Below are 27,324 nucleotides of genomic sequence, written 5' to 3' on the forward strand. Positions count from 1 at the left end.
AATGCAGATTGTAGATTTATTAACAAAAGGGTTGGCAACTACAAAGTTCAAGGACATACTTGGCAAGCTAAACATGATTGATATCCATGTTTAGCTTGAGGGGGAGTGTTAGAATGATATGTTAGAAGGCTTGAGTGTGTTCGGCTGATAAGAATTCCTATTAGCCCATTCTTATGTTAAACTTATCTTGTAACTGGGCCTTTACTAATTGGCATAATCTTGTTTATGTCTTAAGTCTTCTGGGTGTCCCATCACTAATCAGGGGTATCCCAGTAATTTCTTGTACTTTGTACTTCACTTATATATAAATAAAGGCATGGTCAACTGTAAGTACAGTTCGACATTCCAGCATCTCTTCTACTTCTCCTCTTTTCTGCTACTTCGCTACAGTGGTTCAGCTTTCACCTAAGTCTCCAAGTAGTCTATGCCATATGTCTGAGTAAACCCCTTTGCAACGAATCCAGCCTTATATTTTTCAACGGAACCATCAGCATTATGCTTCACTGTAAACACCCATCTACACCCAACCGGTTTCTTCCCTTTAGGCTGATTAACTAACTCCCATGTATTGTTCTTCAGAAGAGCATTCATTTCTACCTTCATTGCATCCTTCCACTCAGGTACTGACAAGGCTTCTTGCACTGTTCTAGGAATGGGAATAGTAGCAATGGATGCCAAAAAAGACTTGTAGGATGGAGACAAATGATCATAAGACAAGAACTGGGAAATACAATGAGTTGTAGATGAGGAACAACGACGTTTCCCTTTACAGACTGCAATGGGAAGGTAAAAATCATCCAATGGAGATGAAGGCTCAACAATAGAAGGTATTTCATCTGTAATTGAAGATAAAGGAACTATGGTACCTAGATCTAGATCTATAGAAGGAATTGAAGCTGGCTTGGACTGCTAATGACCAAAATCAACCTGCCTCCACCGCTTGTGATACAACCTCAAATTCCGGCACCTCTGACAACCCTCCTCACTACACTCTCCTTCAGTGATTGGGACAGGTAATGGAATTTATGATGAATGAGCCCCCACCTCACTACTCTCCCCTTGAGAAGAAACCCTAGGATAATAGGGTACATCCTCAAGGAAAGTGACATCTGTTAATGTCGACTATGTAGAGGTAATTTTGTCTTCATGCTTATGTTTAAGTTGCTGATGTGTAAAGTTATGTTAGTTCTTGTCCCTCACTTAAGTAGGAGCAAAGGTGTCATTTCCAGATTAATAGAAATATAAAAACAAATCTGGCCGAATGGGAGAGACTGATTTTCTCTCTTGTTCGAACCAGACCTTTCTCCCCTTCTATTCTCTTCTCTTCTTCTTCTTCTTCTTCTTCTTCTCTCTCTTTTCCTCTTTCTCTTATTTCTGTTGTTACCACTCTAACAGAATTCAAGGGCAGGCCGAATTCTAATATGGTATCAAAGTCAGGTTGAGCAAATCAAAACTGCCCAAAATTCTGTTCTTTGCGCACCCACTCTAGGGTTTTTTCTTGGTTTCTTCTCCATCAGTTGGAGATAAGGGAAAGGACTGAAAAGGACTGATCGCCCTCTTCCCTTGGAGGTTTCTATGCCTCCAGTGGTGTAGTTCGTGGTTGGTTATTGTGGTTTGTAGGAAGCGCTCCCCTAATCGATGAAGAGAAGAGGGCTGATTCGTGTGATGCAGTGGGTGTCAAGTATGCCTGATTTTCTGGTGATTAGGTAAGAGGTTTCTATGCAATTTTTTGTTGTGAATCAAATGATAAGTTTGTTTCAGATTGTATGGTGGGAATTCAGGTTGTACTGTGTTAGGGTTTATGCAAATTTCAGTGTGATTCAAAGGGGGAATGATTCTCAAAGTGTGGTGAGTTTTCAGGTAGTCGTTTGATAGGGTTGTGGTGTAGAGAGTGCAGTTTTCAGCAATAATAAATGCTGAGAATAGTGTGGTTCAGTGTGCAGTGTGGTTTAGTGTGCAGTGTGCAGAATTCAGCAATAACAGAATTCGGCAATGGGAGACAACAGTGACAATAAAACTAGTGTGATGGTCCCTACTGACTACTTGAATTTTCAGATGACCTCTATTAAACTGAATGGAGAAAATTATGTACCTTGGGCAAAATCTGTAGAATTCTTTCTTAAGGCAAAAAAGAAAGTGAAACACATAAGGGAGGAAAAACCCTCCACTGATTCTCATGAGTATGATGACTGGGAACAAGAAGATGCACATATTATCACATGGTTATGGAACAGTATGGAACCCAAGATTAGTATGAATTTCATGTTTCTTGATACTGCCAAGGAAGTGTGGGACCATGCTAAGAAGTTGTATTCGGGTCAAGACAACACAACTAGAGTATATCGGTTCTATCAGGAATTCTTTAATTTGCAACAGGGTAATCAGAGTCTTGAAGAGTACTATGCTAGTATGAGAAACACTCGTAATGAGTTGAATGTCTATCACCCCCTCACCTCTGATGTCAAAATTCAGCAACAACAGAGAGAGCAACTAGATGTAACCCAATTTTTGTAGGGCTGAAGTCTGAATATGAACCAGTGCAGGCTCAAATACTAGGAGGATCAGCTCTCCCTTCCTTAGAAGAGGTGTTTGCTCGACTTAGGAGGATTTCTATTGGATCTACCGAGAACTCTAGTGTTTTCGATAGATTAGCCTTTCCAGTATCAAGGGGCCATGGTGTTAGAGGTGGAACTCAAGGAACTCAATCTGGTCGTAGTGGTAGCAGTGGACCGGTATATGGCCGTAGTGGTGGTGGTGGACGTACTGTAGGTCGAGATTCAGGGGGAGTATGAGGAGATGTACACATTGTCGTATGGATGGACATACCATTAATTATACTAATAATTGCATGGTCCACCTTAAACTTGGGCCAATCATGCCATGACCAGTGATAGTAGCTTCAGACAGGAGAGTCATTTAGCTGATTAGATGCTCCCTACATCCACAGATGTTCCCGGGAAGGAGATGATGAGTGTTCCCCGTGATGAGTATGAGAGGTTTGTCCAGGCCACATCTCAACAGAACACGGCCACTCGTGCACACTCAGGTATGGCTTGTCTGGCATCCACACCCAATTCCTGGATTATTAACTCTGGAGCCTCTGATCACATGAGTGGAACTCTAGGTGTGTTTTCTTCCCTCTCTCATTGCCCAATATCACAATCTATTACCCTTGCTCATGGTTCCACATCCTCCATTTGTGGTGTTGGTAATGTTAATGTTAACATGGACCCTTTACCCTTATCCTTAGTTTTGTATGTCCCTAAAATTCCGTTTAACTTTATGTCAGTTAGTAAGTTGACCAAGTCTCTTAACTGCTCTATTAATTTTACCCTTCTTCGTGTGTTTTTCAGGATCTCAAGACAGGGATAAAGATTGGTGGAGGGCATGAAGTTGGTGGATTGTATTATCTTGACGGTGGTGGAAGTACGTCAACAACTTTCCTTCGTTGAGTCATCTTTCTGTTTTGGATTGTGAGTCATGCCAGTTGGGGAAACATCATCGTGCTCCCTTTAGTCCTAGGGTTGATAAACGTATGTCGAGTCCTTTTTCTTTGGTTCATTCAAATGTTTGGGGTCCTTATAAAGTAATGTCATACAATGGGTATAAATACTTTGTCATTTTTGTTGATGATTATTCAAGGATGACATGGCTTTATTTAATAAAAGAAAGGAGTGAATTGTTTGTCATTTTCCAAAAATTTTATGCTGAAATTCACAACCAATTTGGTATTCACATTAAAATTTTTCATTCCGATAATGGCCGTGAATATTTCTCTACATCATTTCAAAAATATTTAGACTAACATGGCATTATCCATCAAACTTCATGTACCTACACCCCACAACAAAATGGGGTGGTTAAGAGAAAGAATTGTCATCTTTTGGAAACTGCTCGATCCCTCATGCACCACATGAATGTACCTAAACCTTTTTGGAGTGATGCGGTGCTTACTTCTTACTTCCTGATTAACCGGATGCCCACGTCTATCCTTGATGGTCATTCTCCATTCACCACTTTGTTTCCTACCTTGTCTCCATTTCCTCCTTCTCCTCGGGTTTTTGAGTGTGTTTGCATCGTTCATAATCTAAGGCTGGGAAGGGACAAGTTAGATGCACGATCTGTTAAGTGCATCTTCCTTGGCTATTCCCGGACTCAGAAAGGGTACAAGTGTTATCATCCTAGCTCTCGACGTTCCTTTGTGTGTGTTGATCTTACTTTCTCTGAGTCCACTCCGTTTTTCTTAGGGTAAGGTGATGTTTCTTCCTCCTCATCACCTCCTCCTCTTCCTCTTCCAATTGTGGATTTTGTTCCTCTTGTTCCAGCTGTGACCAAGTCCTTGCCACCGGTGCCACCACCTGTTGAACATTCACCTATTCGTCAAGTGTATACACATCGCCAACATGTATCGACTCCTCTAGCTCCATCATCGACGACATATCCAACAATTGTTCCCACACTAGTCCCAACCCTAGTGTCTGAACTTGATCTCCCCATTACCTTGCGGAAAGGTAAACGCAGTTGTACCCTTCATCCTATTTCTAATTATATTTCTCTCACTCACCTTTTTGCTTCCCATCACCAGTTTATCTCCTTGTTATCCTCTGTTGTTGTCCAGGAAGCCCTTGTCTCTCCAGGGTGGTGCCATGCAATGGAAGAACTCTTAGCTCTAACTCATAATCATACATGGGACCTCACCACTCTTCCTCCTAGTAAGCAGGTTGTCGGTTGTAAGTGGGTTTATACTGTTAAGTACTTAATTGATGGTAGTGTAGAGCGACTGAAAGATAGACTACTTGCCAAAGGGTACTCCCAAACCTATGGTATTGACTATACAAAGACCTTCTCCCCGGTTGCTAAGATTGGTTCAGTGCATGTTGTGATCTCTCTTGCTCCTATATATGATTGGCCCCTCTATCAGCTTGATATCAAGAATGCTTTCTTGCATGGTGATTTGCTGTAGGAGGTCTATATGGAGCAACCACTGGGGTTTGTTGCTCAGTGGGAGGATGGTAAGGTGTGCCAACTAAAGAAGGCCATTTATGGACTTAAACAGTCTCCTCAAGCATGGTTTGGTAGGTTCAATGAGGTGGTAAAGAAGTTTGGTATGAAACAGTGCCAAGTTGACCATTCAGTCTTCAGTCATGAATCTCAGGCTGGAAAGATCTTATTGGTGGTGTATGTAGATGATATTGTTATTACTGGGAATGATAAAGTGGGAATTGATAGGCTGAAAACATTTTTGTAGGAACACTTTCCAAACAAAGGACCTTGGTAAACTAAAGTATTTCTTGGGGATAGAAGTAGCAAGGTCTAAGCATGGTATTAACTTGTGTCAAAGGAAATATGTCCTTGATTTGTTAGAAGAAACAGGTTTGTTAGGTGCTAAACTAGCTGAAACACCTACGGAAACAAACACTAAGCTGAGCAGTGATATGGGTGATGAGTTTGAAGACCCTAGCAGGTATTGGCGACTTGTAGGTAAGCTGAACTACCTAACCATTACTTGGCCAAACATTTCATTTGCAGATAGTGTGATAAGTCAGTTCATGCAGAAACCTCGGGTTCCACATTGGGATGCAGTTCTAAGGATTGTGAGGTATTTAAAGGGGGCTCCTAGTCGTGGTTTGATATATAGAAGTGGTGGAAAACATGAAATAGAAGGATATATTGATGCTGATTGGGCTGGTTCTATATCTGATAAGAGATCTACTACAAGCTGTTGTACTTTATTTGGGGATAATCTGGTGACATGGAAAAGTAATAAGCAGATAGTTGTGGCAAGAAGCAGTGCAGAGGCAGAATATAGAGCTATGGCACATACTACTTGTGAATTAGTGTGGCTGAGGAACCTTCTACAGGAGATGGGATACACTGTTGACACTCCAATGAAGCTCTACTGTCATAATCAGGTTGCAGTTCGTATTTCTTCTAATCCGGTGTTTCATGAGAGAACCAAGCACATAGAGGTTGACAGTCGCTTTGTGAGAGAGAAGGTGCTGAGTGGAGTGATAGATACTACATATGTTAACACAAGAAACCAATGGGCAGACTTGTTTACCAAAGGGTTGAATCGGGGAAGAGTGGACTACATATGTAACAAGCTGGAATTATATGATATATACTCATTAGCTTGAGAGGGAGTGTTAATGTCAACTATGTAGGGGTAATTTTGTCTTTATGCTTATGTTTAGGTTGTTGATGTGTAAAGTTATGTTAGTTCTTATGCCCCTCACTTAAGTAGGCGCAAAGGTGTCATTTCCAGATTAATAGAAATATAAAAACAAATCTGGCCGAATGGGAGAGACTGATTTTCTCTCTTGTTCGAACTAGACCTTTCTCCCCTTCTATTCTCTTCTCTTCTTCTTCTTCTCTCTTTTTCTCTTTCTCTTATTTCTGTTGTTATCACTCTAACAAAATTCAAGGGCAAACCGAATTCTAATAACATTCATAGAAACAAACCGCCTCCCAAAAGTAGGTTCATAGCAGCAATATCCCTTTTGAGTTTGTGCATAACCAAGGAAAATGCATTTTGAGGATTTAGGATCAAATTTGGAACGATGAAGTACAAGAATCTAAACAAAGCAAGTACATCCAAAGGTCTTAAGGGGAATAGTAAACAACTCTTTATCAGGATATAAGAGGGTGAATGGAACTTTCATGTCTGGAACCCGTGAAGGAACTTGATTGATGAGATACATAGCTGTATGAATAGCATCTCCCCAGAAACGTAGACACATTGAAGTTAAGCATAATCTTCTAGCAACCTCCAATATGTGTCTATTCTTCCTCTCAGCAACCCCATTTTGCTGAGGTGTATGGGAACAAGTTCTCTGATGGATAATTCCATGGTGAAGGAAATATGAGGCCAATGGTTGCATTATCAGATCTGAAAATTTTAATTTTGACCCTAAACTGGGTCAAAACCATCTGATGAAAGATCCGGGTTAAGGTAGGAAGATCATCTTGAGAACGCATAAGGTAAATCCATGAAAAACGAGTATAGTCATCAACAAACAACAAGAAATATCTGTATCCCCCCATAGTAGTGATGTGATAAGGTCTCCATACATCAGTATGCACAATTTCAAAAGGAATACTACTTCTTTTATTACTCAAATGATAGGTTGTTCTACAATGCTTTGCAAGCTCACAACTTTTACATTTTAAATCAGACATCTGGACTAACTCAAACAAACTCTTCAAAGACCTAAAAGATAAATGACCTAACTAATTATGCCAAAGAATAAACTAATTAACAGACTAAGAAACAAAGGACCTCCCAACTTCACTATTTTCCCCATGTGAGCTCCCTCCAAGCAGGTAGATTCCATTCGTCTCACGGAAAATCCCAATCACCTTCCTTATTTCCAGATCCTGAAAAACACATCGGTCAGGACAGAAATATTGGAAAAGGTCTAATAGTTTTCTAGAAAACAATATTACTCAATCTGAAATACTGTAACAGGTCTAACTGTTACCCAAGAATTAGCAATAGTCATAAACTTAGGGTTATAAACTAAGAACTGGATGTAGGTCAAGAGAAAACCCTAAAAAATAGGAGAAAAATAGAAAATTCCCAGCCGCACCTTCCAGATTATTCAAAAAAGGTTTTGATTGAGGTCGATCTCAAGAACACAAACTCACTCAGAAAAGTCTGGATGCCACCTCCAAACCACAGTCTGAACCCTAATCTTGAAGTTTCTTCCCTTCTTCTAATTCTTCCTAATCACTGGACACCCTCCAAGGCTATACGATCCCTTGGGCATCTGCTGCACCCTGCCAGAAATCTCCAAGAATCAGCCGATTGACTTATCTCTGCTGAAACTTCCAACCCTAGGAAGTTCTCATGTAGTTGGCCTAATTAGACTCACATGAGGACCCCTAGGTTGGCTCTGATACCAAGTTGTCTGGTAGGACTTCAGTCCTAGTTGTAATGTACAATAAACAAGAAAGAAAGTTTAAGAATAAGAGAAGAAGAAGATAGAGGAGAAGAGAAGGAGAAGACGAAGAAAAGAAAGTCAAAAAAGAGTGTGCGTCATAACATAGATTGTTGCCCCACTCAGCTATTTATATTAATAGTTTAAATAAGGTAAAAACCAGAATTACCCCTACTGCTTACATAAGCTAAGAAATCATAGAAAACAGCAAATAACTACCAACTACCACTAGTGACATAAGTAACATAGATAGACAAACAGTAGTGGGGACCACATTAATGTTCTACATCTATACAAAGGTAAAGGGCTGATCGAAGACTTTAGGTAAGCCCAATTTTTAGATTTTTTGGTGGAATTGCAATCCCTTATAGCTGGTCTAGAGTTTTACACCAAAATCAAGAAGAACTAGAGGAAGGGGGAGAGTCCTGCTTTAGTAGGACTCTTCAATTTTGACCTAGAAAGTGGCACTCTAGTTTTCTAGGGTTCTTTGAGATTTTATAAAGGGGGTGGTTCAAGTCCCAGCCTTTTTGGAGGTCTCTGAAGGGAGCAGCAACCTCTTCTCTCTCTTCTCCCGCTCCCACGGAAAAGGGAATCTTTGGAGTGGATTGTCACTTTATCAGAGACCTATTTCTTACTGGTTATATCTCTCTTCCTCATGTGGCCTCAGATATGCAGATTACTGACATTGTTACTAAGGCAATGATGAGATGAAGACATCTCTTTCTTGTGAGCAAACTGATGGTTATGACTTCACATCAATTTGATGGGGAGTGTGGAGAATATTGATGTAAACTAGTACCATAGTCCCTGTTGTATTGCATCTTTTTCTTTTATTTCTTTTCCTTTTCAGCCCTATAAGGGCTTTCTTGCAATTATACATAGTATAATATATAAAGAGCTCTTTGGGGATGGGGGTCAAACTATTCTGAACACCCCTTAATTCTGTTTTATTCTCTCTTTCTCTAGTACAACTAGGAAGACTATAAGTGGCTACATTGGCATTGTCACATCTCCCACTCCCATTCTTCCTATAATTGTTGTCTTTGAACCTTGCTGGTAAGAGATTAGGATATAATTTCCAACAAGTATCTTTCGTGTGCTTAGGCTTCTTGAAAGACTCACAAATAATATCCTCCTCATCCGTGGCCTTATGATTAACCCTAGCACGTGCAAAATGATCAACAGGTTCTTTCAATCACATACACTTGAGATAAAATCATATCATCTTTTGCTAATATGTTCTGCCTAGTGATGTCGTATACAAGGTTGAGCCTAGTTAGAAACTCAAAAGCCCTATCTCTCTCCACCAACTTTTTGTAGGTTTCAACATCCCTTGTGCTCTCTAACACAATAGTCTCAATCAAATCAATTTCCTATCAAAGTGATTTCAACATTGAGAAGTACATGGCTAGAGACCTCTCCCCTTATCCACATCTCCTTTTCATATCCATCCAAAATAATGCTGACTAATGTGAAAATACCCCCACTTTCCTCTTATCCGTTTCACATAGGTAGGATCATCTTCTCCATGCTTCTTTTTACTACCTGAAAATACCCCACTTTACTACAAACATTGATCCTCACAAACTGTGACCAAGACAAATAATTAGTCCCATCTAGCTCTACTGTGGTCAAGGCACCCGATAGAGAGTTTACAGGCCCTCTCAAGTCCAGACTCTATATTTTGCTTAATCTCTACTCCAGATTGTTCAACCAATCCAAAGCTTCACTACACACTGTTTTGGAAGCAAACAAAAACAAACTGAACACAAAACAGTAACCTCCAAGCAAAGGAACCACCAATTTCTCACAACCTTGCAATCTCGGGGAAAAGGGTTGAAAGGAAGTCCAACAATGCCAAGTGCCAAGATGAATCAGCCTCCTTGATCCACAACTTGACTAACTCCTTCCTTCTCTAGTTGGTTTAGGGTTTGGGAAGAAAAACCTCCAAGAATCTTTCTTGGACTGTCAACAACAATAGAAGATATCCATACCACCTTCCAATTAGGCAATGACAGAAGAACAATGACCAGCACTCTTATCTTTCCATACACACTGCTCATTAGGATGTGCATGGAGTCAAAGAAAAAGAAAAATGGAGAAGGAATTGTCTGATGCCAAGAAGTGAGATAAAATTGCAATAAATAAAAGCTTTAATCAAAAGAAATAGGAAAGGAGAACGGGAAAAAGAAGATTCAGAGCTGAGAGGATAAGAGAATGGAAAGAGAGGGAGATAGAGAAGAGATAGCCGAACCTCTTTCTAATTCCCTAATCACTAATCATTACATCTAATCTTTAAATACTGGTGAAATTACAGAAATGCCCTTAATGGGGAGGCTGACTCAATAAACATAAAGAAGAAAGAATAACAGGCCCATGAACTTAAGACCCACTAACAAAAGAAATAACTAATAAGTAAACAAATAATATAAGAATGACTAAGGCCCATTTGGCCCAATATCTCTACAGATATTTTTGTAATTTTTCACTATCTAACACAGAAGTATAAATAACATGGGTGGCCTAGTCTATAGGGTTAACACACCCAATTTGTCTCACTTCTCTTCTTCATCTCTTGCCATTGTCTTTTCTCTCTTCTTGCTTCTCTTCTCAATCTCTCAACTTAATCTCTCTTTTCTCAATCCTAATAAAGATGATGTTGATAAGCAGTCTTCTTTTAGGTTGCTTGCATTGAGTTTGGTTTTACAGTTACTACTAGTCTAAAGGGCCATTACTACTACTACGTTAATGGAGAAGAGTAGCTTGTTTGATCCGACTACCTTTTAGTGGCCCAGGAAAAAGGAAATGAGTAGGCTGCTAAGGGTGGTGGTGGACATGGTTCTGTACGTGAGTGTAGCCACTATGGTCGTAATGGGCATAGTTAATTATTGATATGACTTACACGATCCACCTTCTGTTGGAGAGGATGCTACTGGTGATGACACATTTGTCTTTAGAGTTGGGAAGGAATTCATATCCATCACATGTGAGAAGTATGAAAAAATTTGTTTGTCCTCTTCACCCAGTAATATTGTGACACTAGCTAAGATGGGTATAACTTGTCTTGCATCTCATTCTAAGCCTACGACCTAGATTATAGACTCTAGAGCCTCGGATCATATGGCTAGGTCTCTAGATTTGTTACTTTGTCTTTTCCATCTACATCTTAGTTTGTTACCTTAGATAATGGTACCACTTCCTCAGTTATTACTGGTAATGTGAACCTAACTCGAGTCTGACCTTGCCTTCAATATTATATGTAACTAAATTCCCTTTTAGCTTCATGCCTGTAAGGAAATTGACGAAGACTTTAAACTGCTTTGTTTCATTTTTCCTGTCCTGTTGTGTTTCTTAAGATATCAAGATAGGGAGAATGATTGGTGGTGGTAACGAAGTTGGAGGATTGTAAGTAGAAATCAGCAGAAAACAAAAAAGATATAAAAGAGAAGAAGAGAAGAGAAGAGAAGAGAAGAGAAGAAGAAAGAATGAAGAAAAGAGAAAACAATAATTTCTGGCCAACTCCTCTATTAACTTTTATACTCAAAATAAAAAAAAATTATATACAAAGACAAGAATACCCTTAATAGGGTAGTTGGTGCTTACAACTTAAAAAGGAAATAAACTAGTACCCTACCAGCTTCTAACAAATAAGTTGTGGTCCAAGCTAACAAATTAAACAAAAACAAACTCTTTCTATTGGCTCACAACACTGATAGCATAAGAAATAACTAGACGGGTCATATACAAATATAGTAGTCGGCTCACCATTCTCAAATACCTCCCTATACTCTTGACCAACTCAACATCAGCTGGTTTGACTCCTAGCTTCCCAATTTCCTATAGTAGGTCGAACACATAGTTTCTTTTAGAGATGAATATCCCATGTTTAGATCTTGCAACCTCAATCCCTATAAAATATTTCAACTCACCATGGTCTTTCAATCCAAACTCTTTCTACAACGACTTCTTGGCTCCTCCACAATGTGTCTATTTTTCCTCTCTACTACCCCATTCTATTGAGGTGTATAAATACAACTACTTTGATGAATCACCCCATGCTCCAATAAATATGTGGCTAGATCCTTCTCAAAGTATTCTCTAACATTATCTGATTTGAAAACCTTAGTTCTCACCCCAAACCATGATAAACCATCTAATGGAACTATTGCACCAAAGTCTGTATTTCATCATGTGATCTCGTCAAATATATCCAAGAATAGCAAGAGCAATCATCCACGAACAAAAGAAAATAATGGTAACCACCCATGGAAGAAATAGGATATGGTCCCCAAACATCAGTCTGAACAATATCAAATTGCAAAAGAACTTCTTTTATCACTTGATTTAAAAGAATGTCCACAATGCTTTCCCAATTAACAACTCTCACACTCCAGGCTGGATGACTTAACAGACTCGAAACAATTTTTTGGAAATGGACAACGCAAAGAACTAAAAGAAAGATAACCCAAACGATTATGCCTAGCATAATTTAACTCACTGACTCAGACCCATTAATGTTGCTACTAATGTGATACTTTGGTAACTCGGAAGTGCATCTAGAAGGTAGACTCCATTCACCTAATGACCACTCCCGGTCATCCTCCTTGACTCCAAATCCTGCAAAACACAATTAACAGGAAGAAAAGTCACTAAACAATTAAAATTCTTTGTCAAACTACTTACAAAAAGAAGATTAGTGTAAACCTAGGAACATGTAAAATAGAAGACAAAGTAATGCTATTAGTCACCCTAATCGACCCTTTTCTAGCAATGGGAACATGGGAACCATCTACTGTAAAGACCCTATCTCAACCAGAACACAACTAGTATGACGTAAAAAGGGTGGACATATTGGTCATATGCTTAGATACCAGTAGTCGTACAAGACTACAGAAACTCTTTAGGTTTTCAACAGAAAATAAAAAAGGAGAAAAGGAGAAGAAGAGAAGAAGAGAAATAAAGAAGAAGCACTCGTGGGAGAAGCTTTGAAAGAAGAGAATGGTTGGAGTGCTTAAAACAGCTGCCCCACTCCTTAATTTATATACATGGTTTCCTAATTGTAAAAGAAATTTTATGCTTACATGGCAATAAAAGATAAGATTAAAATAAAACTAATCCTAGATAAGATAGAATAAAACTTATCCTTATCCTACTAGGAAATCTGATCCTAATCAATTAAATCTAAGTGCATCTCAGGGTGTCAAACGAATACTCTCAATGTGGGGTCCACAGTTTCCTACACTCTCCCTCAAGTTGGGTAGTAAATATTTGTCATTCCCAACTTGCATAGGTCTTCTTCTAACTTCTTTCTTGAAATAGCCTTGGTGAGAAGGTTTGCAAGCTGCATGTCGGAGGTGATGTAGGGAAGGCATACTTCTTGAGAGGTAACCCTTTCTCTGATAAAATGCCGGTTCACTTCGATATGCTTAGTTCTGTCGTGCTATACTGGATTATGGGCTATATTGATGGCAGCCTAATTATCACAGTACAACATTAGGGGTTTCTCATAAACAATACCCAATTCCTCTATTAATGACCTCAACCATAGAATCTTAGCCACACTATTTGCCATGGACCTATATTCAGCTTCAGCACTTGATTAAGAAACAATACTTTGTTTCTTACTCTTCCAGGAGACCAGATTACCTCCAACAAAGGCACAATATCCAGAGGTAGATCTTTGGTCATCAACACACCCAGCCCAATCAGCATCTGTGTAGACTTCTATCTTCATGTGGTCATTTTTCTGGAACAAAATGCCTCTGCCCGGGGACCTCTTCAAATATGCTAATATCCTTTCAACTGCAAGGAAGTGAATAGTTCTAGGAGAGTGCATATACTGACTAACTACACTGACTGCATAACTGATGTCAAGTCTTGTGAGGCAAAGATAGAGAAGCTTTCCAACTAACCGTTGAAATATAGCTTTATCTTCAATAGGCTCTCCACCCTCTACACTAATCTTGTGGTTCTGTTCAATAGGTGTGTCCGCAGGCTTAACACCCAACTTTCCTGTTTCTTCTAACAGATCAAGAACATACTTTCGTTGAGAGACAAAAATCCCATGCTTGGATCTAGCTACCTCAATGCCCAAGAAGTATCGTAGTTCCCCCAGATCTTTTACCTCAAACTCTTGATGAAGGAGTTGTTTAAGAGACTCAATTTCACTAGTATCACTCCCGGAAACTACAATATCGTCCACATACAAGGCAAGCAAGGTTACGGAGGAACCCACTCTCTTAATAAACAAGGTGTGGTCTGACTGAGCCTACACATATCCAAAACTATCAAGGGCTCGTCTGAATCTGTCAAACCATGCTCTAGGGGACTGTTTTAGTCCATATAGAGCTTTGTTCAATCGATAAACCTTTCCTGTCTCTGTACCATAAAATCCTGGAGACAATTGCATGTAAACTTCTTCTTGCAAGAGTAGGCCCTTAGTTAATCTAATCTTATTAAGTTAAACTTTGATAATTTATAGAGAGGCACTTAGTTAGGCAGAAAATTAAAAAACATAACATAAGAAAGAGTAGGCCCAGATTAAGGCCCATTACAGCAAAGAACATAAAAAATAAAAGAGCTAAATAGTCTATGGGACATTCGGCTCATCTTCTCTACACTCCCCCTCAAACTGAGCATAGATGTCAATCATACCAAGCTTGCCAGTATCATGCTGAAGTTTAGCCTTGGGAATGCCTTTGGTGAGGAAATCTACTAACTGTCCTTCAGAGGTGATGAAAGGGAGACACACTTCACCAGAAGCCACTCTTTCTCGAATGAAGTGTCTATCAACTTCAATATGCTTGGTTCTGTCATGTTGCACTAGGTCGTGAGCAATGTTGATAGCTACCTGATTATCACAGTATAACATCATTGGCTTATCATGTTCAATACCCAATTCTTCCATTAATGATTTTAGCCACAATAGTTCAGAAACCCCATGTGCCATGGCTCGGTATTCAGCTTCGGCTAAGGATTGAGCAACAACAGATTGTTTCTTGCTCCTCCAAGAGACAATGTTACTAGCCACCAAGCTACAGTACCCAAAGGTAGATCTTCTGTCATCAATGTTTCCAGCCCAGTCAGCATCTGTGTAGGTTTCAAGTTTCATATGGCCATGCTCGGCAAAAAGAATTCCCTTTCCAAGGGAGCCCTTCAAATAACACAGCATCCGCTCTGCTGCTGCCATATGAGTATCCCTGGGGGCATGCATGAACTGGCTGATGCAGCTGACAACATAATGCAATGTCTGGCCGAGTCATGCATTGATAAAGAAGTTTCCCAAGTAATCTCTGGAAGACTCCCTTGTCCTCTAACAATATTCCATCTGAAGCAGAAAGTTTATGGCTCATATCAATAGGAGTAGCAACTGGTCTAGCCCCCATCTTCCCTGTTTTAGAGAGCAAATCAAGAACATACTTCCTCTGAGAGATAAGAATCCCATCTTTGGATCTGGCAACTTCTATGCCAAGAAAGTATCTCAATTCCCCAAGATCTTTGATCTCAAACTCTGTATGAAGGAAAGATTTGAGATCATTAATTCCAGAGACATCATTACCAGTCACAACAATATCATCAACATATACAATCAGGTAAACTGCCAAGACATCTCTCCTCTTCACAAAGAGTGTATGATCAGACTGTGTCTGTACATAGCCAAAGCTAACAAGGGCAGCCCTAAACCTTTCAAACCAAGCTCTAGGGGACTGTTTGAGTCCATAAAGAGATCTCTTCAACTTGCAGGCCTTTCCTTTCATATCCTTTTCATACATCCCTGGAGGAAGGGACATATAAACCTCCTCATGTAATTCTCCATTCAGAAAAGCATTCTTTACATCTAGTTGATAAAGTGGTCAGTCTGAGTGTGCAACCAAAGATAGTAGAACTCTCATAGTAGTCATCTTGGCAACAGGAGCAAATGTTTCTAGATAATCAATCCCATATGTCTGTGTATAGCCTTTTGCAACCAGCCTAGCCTTGTACCTTTCAATGGTGCCATTAGCATGATATTTTATAGTAAAGACCCACTTGCAGCCTACTGGATCCTTCCCTTTAGTAAATCAACCACTTCCCAAGTGTCATTCTTATGTAGGGCATCAATTTCTGTTCTCAAAGCATCCCTCCATTCTGGAATATTAAGTGCTTCTGACACAGACCTGGGAATTGGGTTAGAGGCAACAGAAGAAAGGTAGGCAAAATATGAAGGAGACAACAAACTATAAAAAAGGTGTTTGGAAATGCAATGTGCAGTACACTTCCTTTTTCCTTTCCTAATAGTGATGGGGACATCATGATCTGGGAAGGATGGTTCTAAAGGAGCTGTAACAGTACCTGTTGTCTCATCTGTGATTGGAAGTGCATAAGGCTCATGTGTTGTAGGGGAAACAACCTGCTCATTTCTGGTTCTTTGCCTTTGATACATCTTGGGACTAAACAGAGGGCGAGGGGGGAAAGGGGGAGAAATAGGAACACTGGAGTGAGACTGAAGTGACTGATCCTCCCTTGATTCATTTGAAGGAGGAATAGACTCATCAAAAGACTCAACTGGGATAGAAAGAGGAAGAGCAAACACCTGTGAAAAATCCTCCCCCTTTGGACAATGTCTCTCCAGAGAGGAACCAAAAAAGGGAGAAAGCTCATCAAATGTGACATCCATTGAGATATACCGAGTGCTAGTCTTTGGATCAAAACAACAGTAACCCTTCTGTATGGGGGAATAACCAAGGAAGATACACTTGTGGGCTTTTGGTTCAAATTTATGCCTTTGGAGACTTGGAATATGTACATAATAGGTGCAGCCAAAGACACGAAGAGGAATAGGAAAAAGGTCCTTGTCCGGATGAAGGAGACTGAAGGAAGACTTAAACCCCAAAACCCTGGATAGCATACGGTTTATAAGGTAGGTAGCAGTGAGAATAGCATAACCCCAAAACTTTGTAGGGACATGTGAGGAAAATAAGATACTTCTTGCAACTTCAACAATATGTTTATTTTTCCTTTCAGCAACTCCATTCTGTTCTGGGATCCTAACACAGTAGCTTTGATGAATAACCCCTAAATCAGTGAGATAGCAGGCCAAATTTTTCTCAAAATATTTTTTTGCATTGTCGGATCTGAAAATTTTAATCCTGGTATCAAACTGGATTAGGACAAATTCATGGAACTACCTCACAAGTCTAGGAACTTCATTACGGGACTTCATCAAAAATATCCAAGTGAACCGGGAAAATTCATCAATGAACAAGATAAAATATTTTTATCCACCCATAGAGGGTAAATGGTAAGGCCCCCACACATCAGAGTGCACAATATTAAAAGGAGAAGATCTTTTCATACTCAAAGGATAACTATTTCTACAATGTTTTGATAGTTCACAAGACTCACAATGAAGATTGGACAAACTAATTCCCTTAAACAGTTCAGGGAATAAATGACTCAATGCAGAAAAAGAAAGATGACCCAAATGAAAATGACATAACATGACTCGACCGATAGACTCTGTAGATGTAGACCCAAAAGCAGTTTTTCCAGGTTGTTCATGGCACTATCTAGGAGTATCTAGCAGGTATATTCTATTCGCCTCACGGCCACTCCCAATCACCTTCTGAGACTCCAGATCCTGAAAAACACAATAGGAAGGGAAGAAGGTTACACAGCAATTTAATGACTTAGTAAGACTACTTACAAATAACAGATTTGTATTTAGTCTAGGTACATGAAGAGCAGAAGGAAGAACCAAGGAGTCTGTAGCCTTGATGGTTCCCTTGCCGGAGATAGGGGCAAGAGAGCCATCGGCTAGGGTGATTTTGTCACGTCTAGGAAGTAAATCATATAAAACAAGCAAAGTGGAAAGGCTGGTCATACGATCAGAAGCACCAAAATCAATAATCCAAGGGATCCTACGGTTACCTGAAATGGTTGCATGATTGACAGAATCCCGTATACCTGAATGAGCAAATGCAAAAGAGGTTGAGTTCTCTAAAGGGTTGGAAGAGAAGGTCACACCCTCTAGATGATTGATCATTCTCCCAAACTTCTCATATTCAGCCTTCATAACTGTTAGTTGCACACTAGCCGACATCTCTTCAGTTTGGTACTTGTCACCATCTAAACCAACAGCAACATTAGCACTCCCTGCCCTTTTATTATCAAGATTCTTCTGAAACCAAAGTGGTAGTAGCTCAGGATGCAATTTCCAGCACTTATCTTTAGTATGTTTTGGCCTCTTACAGTACTCACAAACAATCTCTTTCTTCCCTGAACTACTAGGAGTTCCTGCAGTCCCTTTTGGTTTCACTCCCATATTGGCAAAGTGATCATTTAGGCTAGCCCCTTGAACCTGGACAAGTCTCCTGCTTTCTTCACTACTTACCAAGGCATATGCCTGAGACAGAGACACTATCCTTGGATAAAATATTTTGTTTTGTAATATCATATTCTGGATTTAATCCTGTCAAGAATTCAAATACCCTGTTTCTCTCAACCAGTTTTTTGTAGGTCTCAGCATCATTAGTGGTATCCCATTGTACAACTTCTATCAGATCTATTTCTTGCCACAAAGACTTCAGTGTTGAGAAGTATACAGCTAATGGTTTCTCCCCCTGTTTTAAATTCTTCACATCACTTCTCAACTTGTAAGCTCTGGCTACATTTAATTTTTGGGAATAGTTTTCAGCAACACTATCCCAAATTTCCTTTGCTGAATCCATCCACAAATAGTGCTGACTAATTTGTGGCTGCATTGAGTTTACAAGCCACCCAATAATAGTATAGTTTTCTTGCACCCATTTTTCATATGATGGATCATCTTCAGAATGAGCCTTTTGCTCCCAGAGATAAAACCCCACTTGCCTCTGCTACAAATATGAATCTTTACGGATTGTGACCAAGCCAAATAACTAGTTCCATTTAGCTTGACTGTGGTCACAGTTAGTAGAGAGTCTACAGAGGCTCCCGGAATCTGTCCAGATTCAGCAACATGTTTGCTTTCAATGTCTGATGGATTCATCATCTTAAACACCTCTAAAAAGGTTTCAAGTAACTTCAAAAAACACCAAATGAAGGCTGGATAAATCCTGTGTTGTGAGCCAACCTCTATGCAGCCGTACCAGAAATCTGTCACAACCGGATGCCGGGAGAAACAGAAAAATATCAGCCGCTTCTTGTAGACTCCACAGAACACCAATCCACTTGATTCGATCTTCAAGAGGAAGAAGAAGGAAGCCTTCAATCATTGAGCGCCCAGGTCAAACTCCCTATGGGTCCAGCAATCTGATTTCTCCAGAAAATTAGGGTTTCGGGCAGCACCCCTGAATCTGTCAATGGGGCGATAAAGTCTGTCCCCTTCTCTCCAGAAACCACTAATAACTGGGCTGAAAAAGAGTCTTTAACTGTTCACGCGATTCAGTTCTCCATACACACTGTGTATGGGAAAAAAAAGGTGAAAAAGAAAGAAAAACGAGCATGCTCTGATACCAAGAAGAAAAACAGCCTTTTGAGAAGAAAGGACTGTTTAGAAAGATGCAAAAAGGTAAGAGAGAATAGCAGAAATCAGAATTCTAGAAGAGAGAAGATGAAGAAGGTGGCGGCAACTAGGGTTCAGAGAAAGAGAGTTTTCAAACATAATCACTTCTCTTACACCCTTAATCTAATCTTATTAAGTTAAACTTTGATAATTTACACAGAGGCCCTTAGTTGGGCAGAAAATTAAAAAACATAACATAAGAAAGAGTAGGCCCAGATTAAGGCCCATTACAGCAAAGAACATAAAAAATAAAAGAGCTAAATAGTCTATGGGCCATTCGGCCCATCTTCTCTACAGAAATTAAGGTGGCAAGATCAAAGTCGGGGATCTTTCTTTCACAGAAAAAGTATGTGCTTAATTTGTTGGAGGAGATGGGGTTACTGAGCGTTAAACCAATTGAAACTCCTATTGACCCAAACACCAAGATAACTGATAGTGAGGAGGAGCTGTTGGATGATCCAGGAAGATACAGGAGACTAGTGGGTAAACTTACCTCACTATTACCAAATTAGACATATCACTTAGTATGGGGGTGTTATGTAGAATCCAAGGATCAGTCATTGGGAAGGTGTTATTAGAGTTTTGTGTTACTTGAAAGGAGTGCTAGTTCAAAGGTAGTTGTACAAGAAAGGAGGAGAGTTGTCCTTGGAAGGACACTCGAATGCAAATTGGGAAAGTATACATAACAGATAGGAAGTCTACAACAGGCTACTGCACATTTCTTGGAGGGAATCTTGTACAGGACAGTGGATTATACCACATATGAGTTAGTTTGGTTGAAGAATCTTGTATAATAAATTGGAGTAGGTATCTCTAAGACTATGAAGTTGTTTTCTGATAACCAAGCTGCAATTCACATCTCCTCTAATATCGTGTTTCATCAGAGGATAAACTAGCCAATCTCTTCACCAAAGGACTGAACCATGTATGAATTATATTTGTAACAAGCTAGATCTATATGATATTTATGCTCTAGAATGACAGGGAGTGTAAGAAGTTATATATTGAAAGTAGGACATACCTGTCATTACTTTTCTTTATGATATTTAAGTGGGGGCAGATTAGTAAATGTACATCTTATATAAAGTGAATCTCATATCTTTCCTTGGGATGCTTGTATTGTTGTATATATTCATTTTCTAATAAAAATAGAGTTACTTATCAAAAACAAATAATGGTCCTAGAATCAGAGGTTTTGGGAGGGGTTGACTAGATACACGCCTAACCACTAGCATTTCTCTCTTTTTTGCATAAAGTGGCCATACTTATAATAAAGTGATAAGTCAGTTCTTGTGAATGCAGAAAACATAGAGACTGTTAAGCCACATTATGTTGCATTCCAAAGAAAGGAAAAAGATACTAACATATCATGGAAGCACAAAATGTACACTGAACAATGGAGATAAATGGGCAAATATGAACACAAGAGAGAACAAGGTTTGTGCATCTATCTAATAGAAGAACAGGGGACTTATGGGTTGGTTTCCAGTCATTGTGAAGTTTGACAGCCTTGAACAATGAGTGTAGACAGACAGCTTGAGGAGGAGACCAAAAAGAGGGTGACCTGATAGCTGTTATTTCTAATTTTCGTTGTGTTTATTCATCCTTTTCTTTGTTATTTTCTTTATACAACCAAACTATGGAAAGTTAGATTTTCTTATTTGTTTTATTTCCCCCACTTTTGTTGAAACTAAAATAGTGCTAAGAAGGGAACAAAATTAAGAAACTTCCTAAAAAACAAAACTGCATTTATCATCCAATAGCAACACCAAACCCAAGAGGCATGGAACATACATCAGCGATTTGAACATAATCTCTTTTTTACTTTTGGTTAGAACAAAATTTATATGTTCAAGGAATATTTATAAAATCTGGACTTGGTCTAATTTCCTCATTAAATTTAAGGGAAAGGAAAAACCTCCTGTATGGAAGACTCTGTTTGACTGAAAGGTACCGTCTCCAGTAATCCAATGTTGATTTATGAGATGCCTTTTTTATGCCACCTTTATAAGCCCTAACTACAAATTCCTCATTTCTCTCCCTGCAGGCATCATCTCCAGTATTAATATATAAGAACCAGAAAACGGTAAATGAAGAAATGAGATAATACCGGTTAAAAGGAAATTATTTGTAAACAAAATCCAATTAAAGAGCTAGCAAGGAATATGCTTTCTTGACCAAAAAAATTATCATGAATCCTGAGCATACTTTTGAGCATAACTTGACAACCACTTGAGATAGGCAGCTCCAAAATATACATTTATGAAAGGCCTGTAAAGAAGTGTTGGGTCACCTTCTATTTCATATGTTCGATAACCCATTTCACTGCAAGAAAGTTCCATGGTTGATTTCACGATACCAATAAAACATAAAATTGCAACATTTCTTTAAGAGGTTGTTCACTCTCCAGTTAGGACTAGATATTTTTACAATACCTGAACAGCCACTCTGCAGTTTTCGGTACTAACTGCATGACTCCCATTGTAGTTTCCTTAGTTTTTCGGTTATACCGCTTTTCAAGGGGTTGTCTGTCACTTTCAAGTTCAGCAATAGCACAAATCATGTCCTGCACAACAGGGTAAATATGCCAAACTTGGAAAATTTTAAGAACAAATGCAACTGATAAATCCATCTTAACTAATCAAATAGAATAATAAATTAGATTACCAAGTAATGAAATTATACTTTTATAGTAAATTAAAAATAAACCACTAAAAGGAAATGTTAAAATGTTAGTGCATGTAGAAATAGGGATATTTGTGTCTTTGCCTCCTGTTTTGTGTCACCCTATTTTAGAATAAAAGAAGCGGGTACCGCTAAGGCCCACATAATTTTCGATTCTTCTATCATTTTAACTTCTTCCTGTTCTTCTCTCTCTTTTTTTCTCTCTGTTACAGGTCTGATCTATGTTTTACATGGTAACAGAGCAGGAGTGATCGATTAGACTACTTCTGGCTTCTTCTTCCTCAACATTAATTTTTTTTCACCTGTAACAGAAAAGAAAAAAGAGGACTGAACTGGTCTGATACCTTGTGAGACTTATGTTTTGGTGAAAATTTGTCAGTAATGAAGGAATAAGAATTGGGTAAGTCCCAAGTGCTGTTTCTGGATTGTATGGTCTGAGTTTCTTCCTGGGTGTTTCCCAAGTGCTTTTGGTAATCTGTATGAAATGTTTGTGGGTGAAAATGAATTGTGAATGCTGTTTTTGAGTTGCTGTCATGTTCTCTCAATCCTCAAGGAAGACCACCAACTAGTTGTAGTAACTGTCTGCCTGGGTTGGTTTTGTGGTTGGATGATTTGTCAAGCCTGTTGTATAGAAAGTAGTTGCTTCAGTTTTGACTGAGATTTCAGGTCAGCAAGGTGGTAGGGTTGTTTAGCTGAAGTGTGTAGGCCTTCTGTTGTTCTTTCAACAAAAAAAAAAAAGGATTTGTTTTTTGGTTAACTGTTATAATGGTTACAGAAGATCAGTAGTTTCAAGCACCAGCACCAACTTCCCAATCTCTATTACTCTTCTCAATGGAACTATCCAGAGTCGTCCAGGAAAATTATTTGATTATGTCCTGACTTCTGTCCACAATTCAACCTTCTTTGAGCAAAACTTTTATGCCAGCAAACATGGCTAAGGAGATATATGATAAGGCCAAGGCAACATATTTTGAACAAAGGAACCATGCTCAGGTCTATCAGTTGTTGGCTGAACCTTCTATGTGTAAACAATGTGACAGGAGTTTGTTTGTGTATTTCTCTCTCTGATCTCACTGCAGTCTAGGAGGAACTAGACCATTATCAGCAGATTGATTGATAAAGTGACAAGGATGCAATTCCTAATAGAAACAGTAGTAGAGCAATCGAATAAACAAGAAGGGAGGGGAACCTTTGGTTGAGTTAGTAGGGGAGTTGGGTCTAAAGGTGAAGGAGTTGAAGGATGTTGAAGTTCATCCCAAAAAGAAAGGGGAGAAGGAAGCTCAAAGGAAGAAAAAGTTGACTAAGGTAGAAAGATTGAAATCTGATGTAGCAGAGGATCTAAAGTTAGTGCAAGGGGGAAAAGAAGGAAAGGTCAGAAGTAGAGGGAAAAGGGGTAAGGGGCCGTCTTGATATAAGTTCGCATGAAGATAATTAGTTGGAATGATAGAGGGTTGGGAAGTGCTAGGAAGAAGTAAGTAATAAAGGATCTTCTTAGGAAGGAGAATCCCGATATAGTGTTGCTACAAGAAACAAAAGTCGCAGAAATGGATAGAAGATTAGTGAGAAGCATGTGGGGCTCCAGAGGTAATAGGCTAGTCTAATGTAGGGTGCTTCTGGGGGCCTAGTTACGTTTTGGAAGACTGAGGTGGTGGAGCCCTTAGAAGAATTAATAGGTCAGTCTCTCTCTCTCTCTCTCTCTCTCTCTCTCTCTCTCTCTCTCTCTCTCTCTCTCTCTTCCTAAAATTTGAGAATTTGGGTGATGGTTTTACTTGGGTGTTGATGAACATCTACAGACCCAATAGATATAGAGAAAGGGGGGGAATGTGGGAAGATCTTTTTGACATTAGGGGTTTGTGGAATGGGCCTTGATGCTTAGATGGAGACTTTAATGTGGCCAGGTTTACTAATAAGATGAATAATCCCAATCAAGTAGTCTATACTAGCATGAGGAAGTTCAATGAATTCATAGAGTGCAACCTAAAGGAGATTCCTACGTAGAAAAAATTGTTCACTTGGTTCAACTTACCCCTCCCTCCCCCCCCACCTGCTCAAAGTTGGAAAGATTTATTTTCAATCTAGGATGGGAAGAACATTGGGCTGGATTGGTGGAAAGAGCTTTACCACGAGTTACTTCTGACCATTGCCCAATTAGTATTGGAACTAAAGACTTTCTGAGTGACCCCAAACCCTTCAGGTTTGAAAATATGTGGATTACACACCCTGACTTTATCCATAAGGTAGAGGAATGGTGAAGAGCAGAAGTGCGAGGAGTATGGTGGAAAGGTGTAAAATTCATAGGAATTACAAAGGCTTAAGTGTGAAATCAAAAGGTGGAATAGAGATCATTTTGGAAGAATTGAGGAGAGGAAATTACTCGTAAATTCTCAAATTGAGCACTTGGATGTCAAGGACAGTCATGGTTTGATAAGTGAGAAAGATAGGATTTTGAGATGGCCTTTGAAAAAAAGAATTGGAGGCAGAAATTGAGGCACTAATGGATCAAAGAGGGGGATGGGAATACTAAGTTTTTCCATGCACTTGCTAATGGTAGAAGAAGAAAAAACTTTGTGAAGAAATTAGAAGTGAATGGAGAAACATTGGTTGATCAAGAAGAAATTGCTAATCGTCTTGTAGCTCACTTCAAATCAGTTTTTAAAAGACAAGAGGATGTGGGATCTACTTTGGAAGGGAAAGAATGGCCTAGGCTAAGTCTGGATATGGCAAGAGTGATGGAAAGGGATTTTGATTTGGAGGAGATAAGGGGGACTGTGTTTTCAATGGATAGATCAAAAGTTCTTGGACCGGATGGATTCACTATGGCTTTTTATTAGGATTGTTGGAAGATAATTAAAGTGGACCATTAGAAATTTTTTAGGAGTTTGCTAAGTAAAACTTTATTAGTCTATGGATTAATTCCACTTTCTTAGCCTTGATCCCAAAGAAGGGAGATGCCACTCAACCGAGAGACTTCAGACCAATTAGCTTGGTAACTAGCATTTATAAAATAATGGCCAAAGTGTTGTCTTTAAGATTAAAGCTAGCCCCTCCTGTCTTGATAAGCCACCCCCCAGAGGAATTCATTCAAGGTAGACAGATCACAAAGAAAGGTTTTGTGTGTAAATTGGACTTAGAGAAAGCTTATGATATGGTTGAGTGGTCTTTCCTCTTGGACACTTTGAGAAACTTTGGGTTTGGAGAGAGATCGTGTGGATGGATTGAAGGTTGCTTGAAAACATGGCATTACTCAGCCTTAGCTAATGGAGTGGTCAGAGATTTCTTTCCAACAACCAGAAAGTTGAGGCAAGGGGACCCCCTTTCTCCTTTCTTATTTACCTTGGTATCTAAGGTGTTTAGTATTCTTATCCCAAGAGCTGATAGTTTGGGACTCTTTACAGGTTGGAGGGTTGGGGGAGAGAGCACGGTTGTTACACATTTGCAATTTGCTAATGATACAACTATTTTTTGTGAGAGTATTGATGCTGAGAAGGCAAGCAATTTGAAGCAGGTGATAAAATTGTTTGAATTTGTCTCTAAATTGAATATCAATTTTGATAAGAGTTGTGTAGTGGGGTTGAGCCTAGGGGAGGAGATGGTTGGGGTTGTAGAAGCTTAAGGTTGTCCTACCACTAGTTGATCATTGAAATATCTAGGTTTGCCTTTAGGAGCCAACCCGCGGGAAGGAAGCTTTTGAAGCGCAATTCTTGAAAGATGTGCCAAGAAATTATCAATTTGGAAGAGGAATTATGTGTTTCTAGGGGGTCGTATTACTTTGATTAAGTCTACTTTAACAAACCTTCCAGTTTTCTTCCTCTCAATCTTTAAGATGCCACAAAGGGAGGTGCTGAAAGTAGAGAAGATCATGACGGAGTTCATATGGGAGACTGGTGAAGGAAGAAAAGATCACCTAATGAGATGGAATCTAGTTTGCAAAAGTAAGGAGCAAGGGGATTTGGGGGTAGGCAATATAGGGAAAAAGAATGGTGCTTTGTTGGGTAAATGGCTATGGAGATGGCCTTTAAAGAAAGAGAGAGAGAGAGAGAGAGAGAGAGAGAGGCTTTGGCATAAGGTTGTAGGAAGTATTCACGGACGTGCAGTAAATGGTTGGGATGTTGGAGTGTCTCGACAGTCTACTCTGAACTCTCCATGGAAGGTTATTCATGGTATCAGTACAAATCTGCTGAATTCAAAAATATGAAAAGAAAAGGTAGTTTCTTGAAGAGAGAAGGAAGAGAGAGAAGGAGAAGAAGAAGAGAAGAATAGATCTTGAAAAGAAAAGAGAGCAATAATCTGGCCGCCCCCTTCACTTATTATTTATACTAAAAACAATAGAGCAGTACAAAGACAACTATGCCCTTATAGGGTGGCAAAACATAAAACAACATATATAAGACTCAAAAACATAATAAAATTTGGACTCACATAACTATTGTGGTCCCCACCTCCTATCTAACAACTAACATAAAACATCTACTCAAAAAAACACCATAAAGCTGATTAGTCTTCAACACTCCCACTCAAGTTGGGAGTAAATATCACACATTCCCAACTTGCGTAGATCATGTTCAAGCTTGTTCTTTGCCACCCCTTTAGTGAGAACATCAACCAGCTACAACTCTGAAGAGACATAAGACAAACAGATTTCTCCGATTGTTACCTTTCTCTTATAAAGTGTCTATCAACATCAATGTGTTTTGTCCTGTCATGCTGAATTGGATTATGGGCAATATTGATTGCAGCCCGATTGCCCATAAAGGTACACACTCCAGGAGATCAAGTTTCCACCTACAAAGGTACACACTCCTGATGTAGACCTCCTGTCATCTAAGCATCCTACCCAGTCTGCATCTATAGAGGATTCTAGCTTCAGATTGTCATGATTTGAGAAAAAAATGCCTCTACCAGGGTGCTTTTTCAGATATGCAAGTATTCTCTCAATAGCTTCCCAGTGCTGAACCCGAGGTGCATGCATGTATCGACTCACAACACTGACAACATAAGACATGTCTAGTCGTGTCATGCACAAATATAGCAGTAGGCCCACCATTCTTTGATATCTCCCCACATCTTTTACCAACTTACCATCCACACCATTAATTATGTCATTTGAATCAATAAGAGTGTCTACTGGTTTGGTCCCCAGCTTCCCAGTCTCCCGCAGTAAATCAAGTACATACT

The 27,324-nt window shown here is 39.3% G+C and overlaps 1 protein-coding gene across 10 annotated transcripts in view; it reads right to left on the reverse strand.

The window, feature by feature from the left end:
* The window catches only part of LOC148846522 (transglycosylase), a 129,440-nt gene that overhangs the window by 53,882 nt on the left and 48,234 nt on the right, over positions 1–27,324 (reverse strand). For 7 of the 10 annotated variants that reach the window (XM_088955341.1, XM_088955338.1, XM_088955339.1 and 4 more), the window contains 3 exons: positions 21,900–22,030; positions 21,673–21,789; positions 21,383–21,505 (listed from right to left, as the gene is read on the reverse strand). In XM_088955341.1, the coding sequence (XP_088811467.1) occupies positions 21,383–21,505; positions 21,673–21,789; positions 21,900–22,030 (371 nt within the window). The remainder of the gene's footprint in view (positions 1–21,382; positions 21,506–21,672; positions 21,790–21,899; positions 22,031–27,324) is intronic. The other 3 variants (XM_088955346.1, XM_088955344.1, XM_088955345.1) reach the window with 1 other exon arrangement.

This window comes from Nelumbo lutea, chromosome 7 (assembly GCF_056320005.1).
Source record: "Nelumbo lutea isolate HS-2025 chromosome 7, American lotus-T2T, whole genome shotgun sequence".
NCBI classification, from domain to species: domain Eukaryota; kingdom Viridiplantae; phylum Streptophyta; class Magnoliopsida; order Proteales; family Nelumbonaceae; genus Nelumbo; species Nelumbo lutea.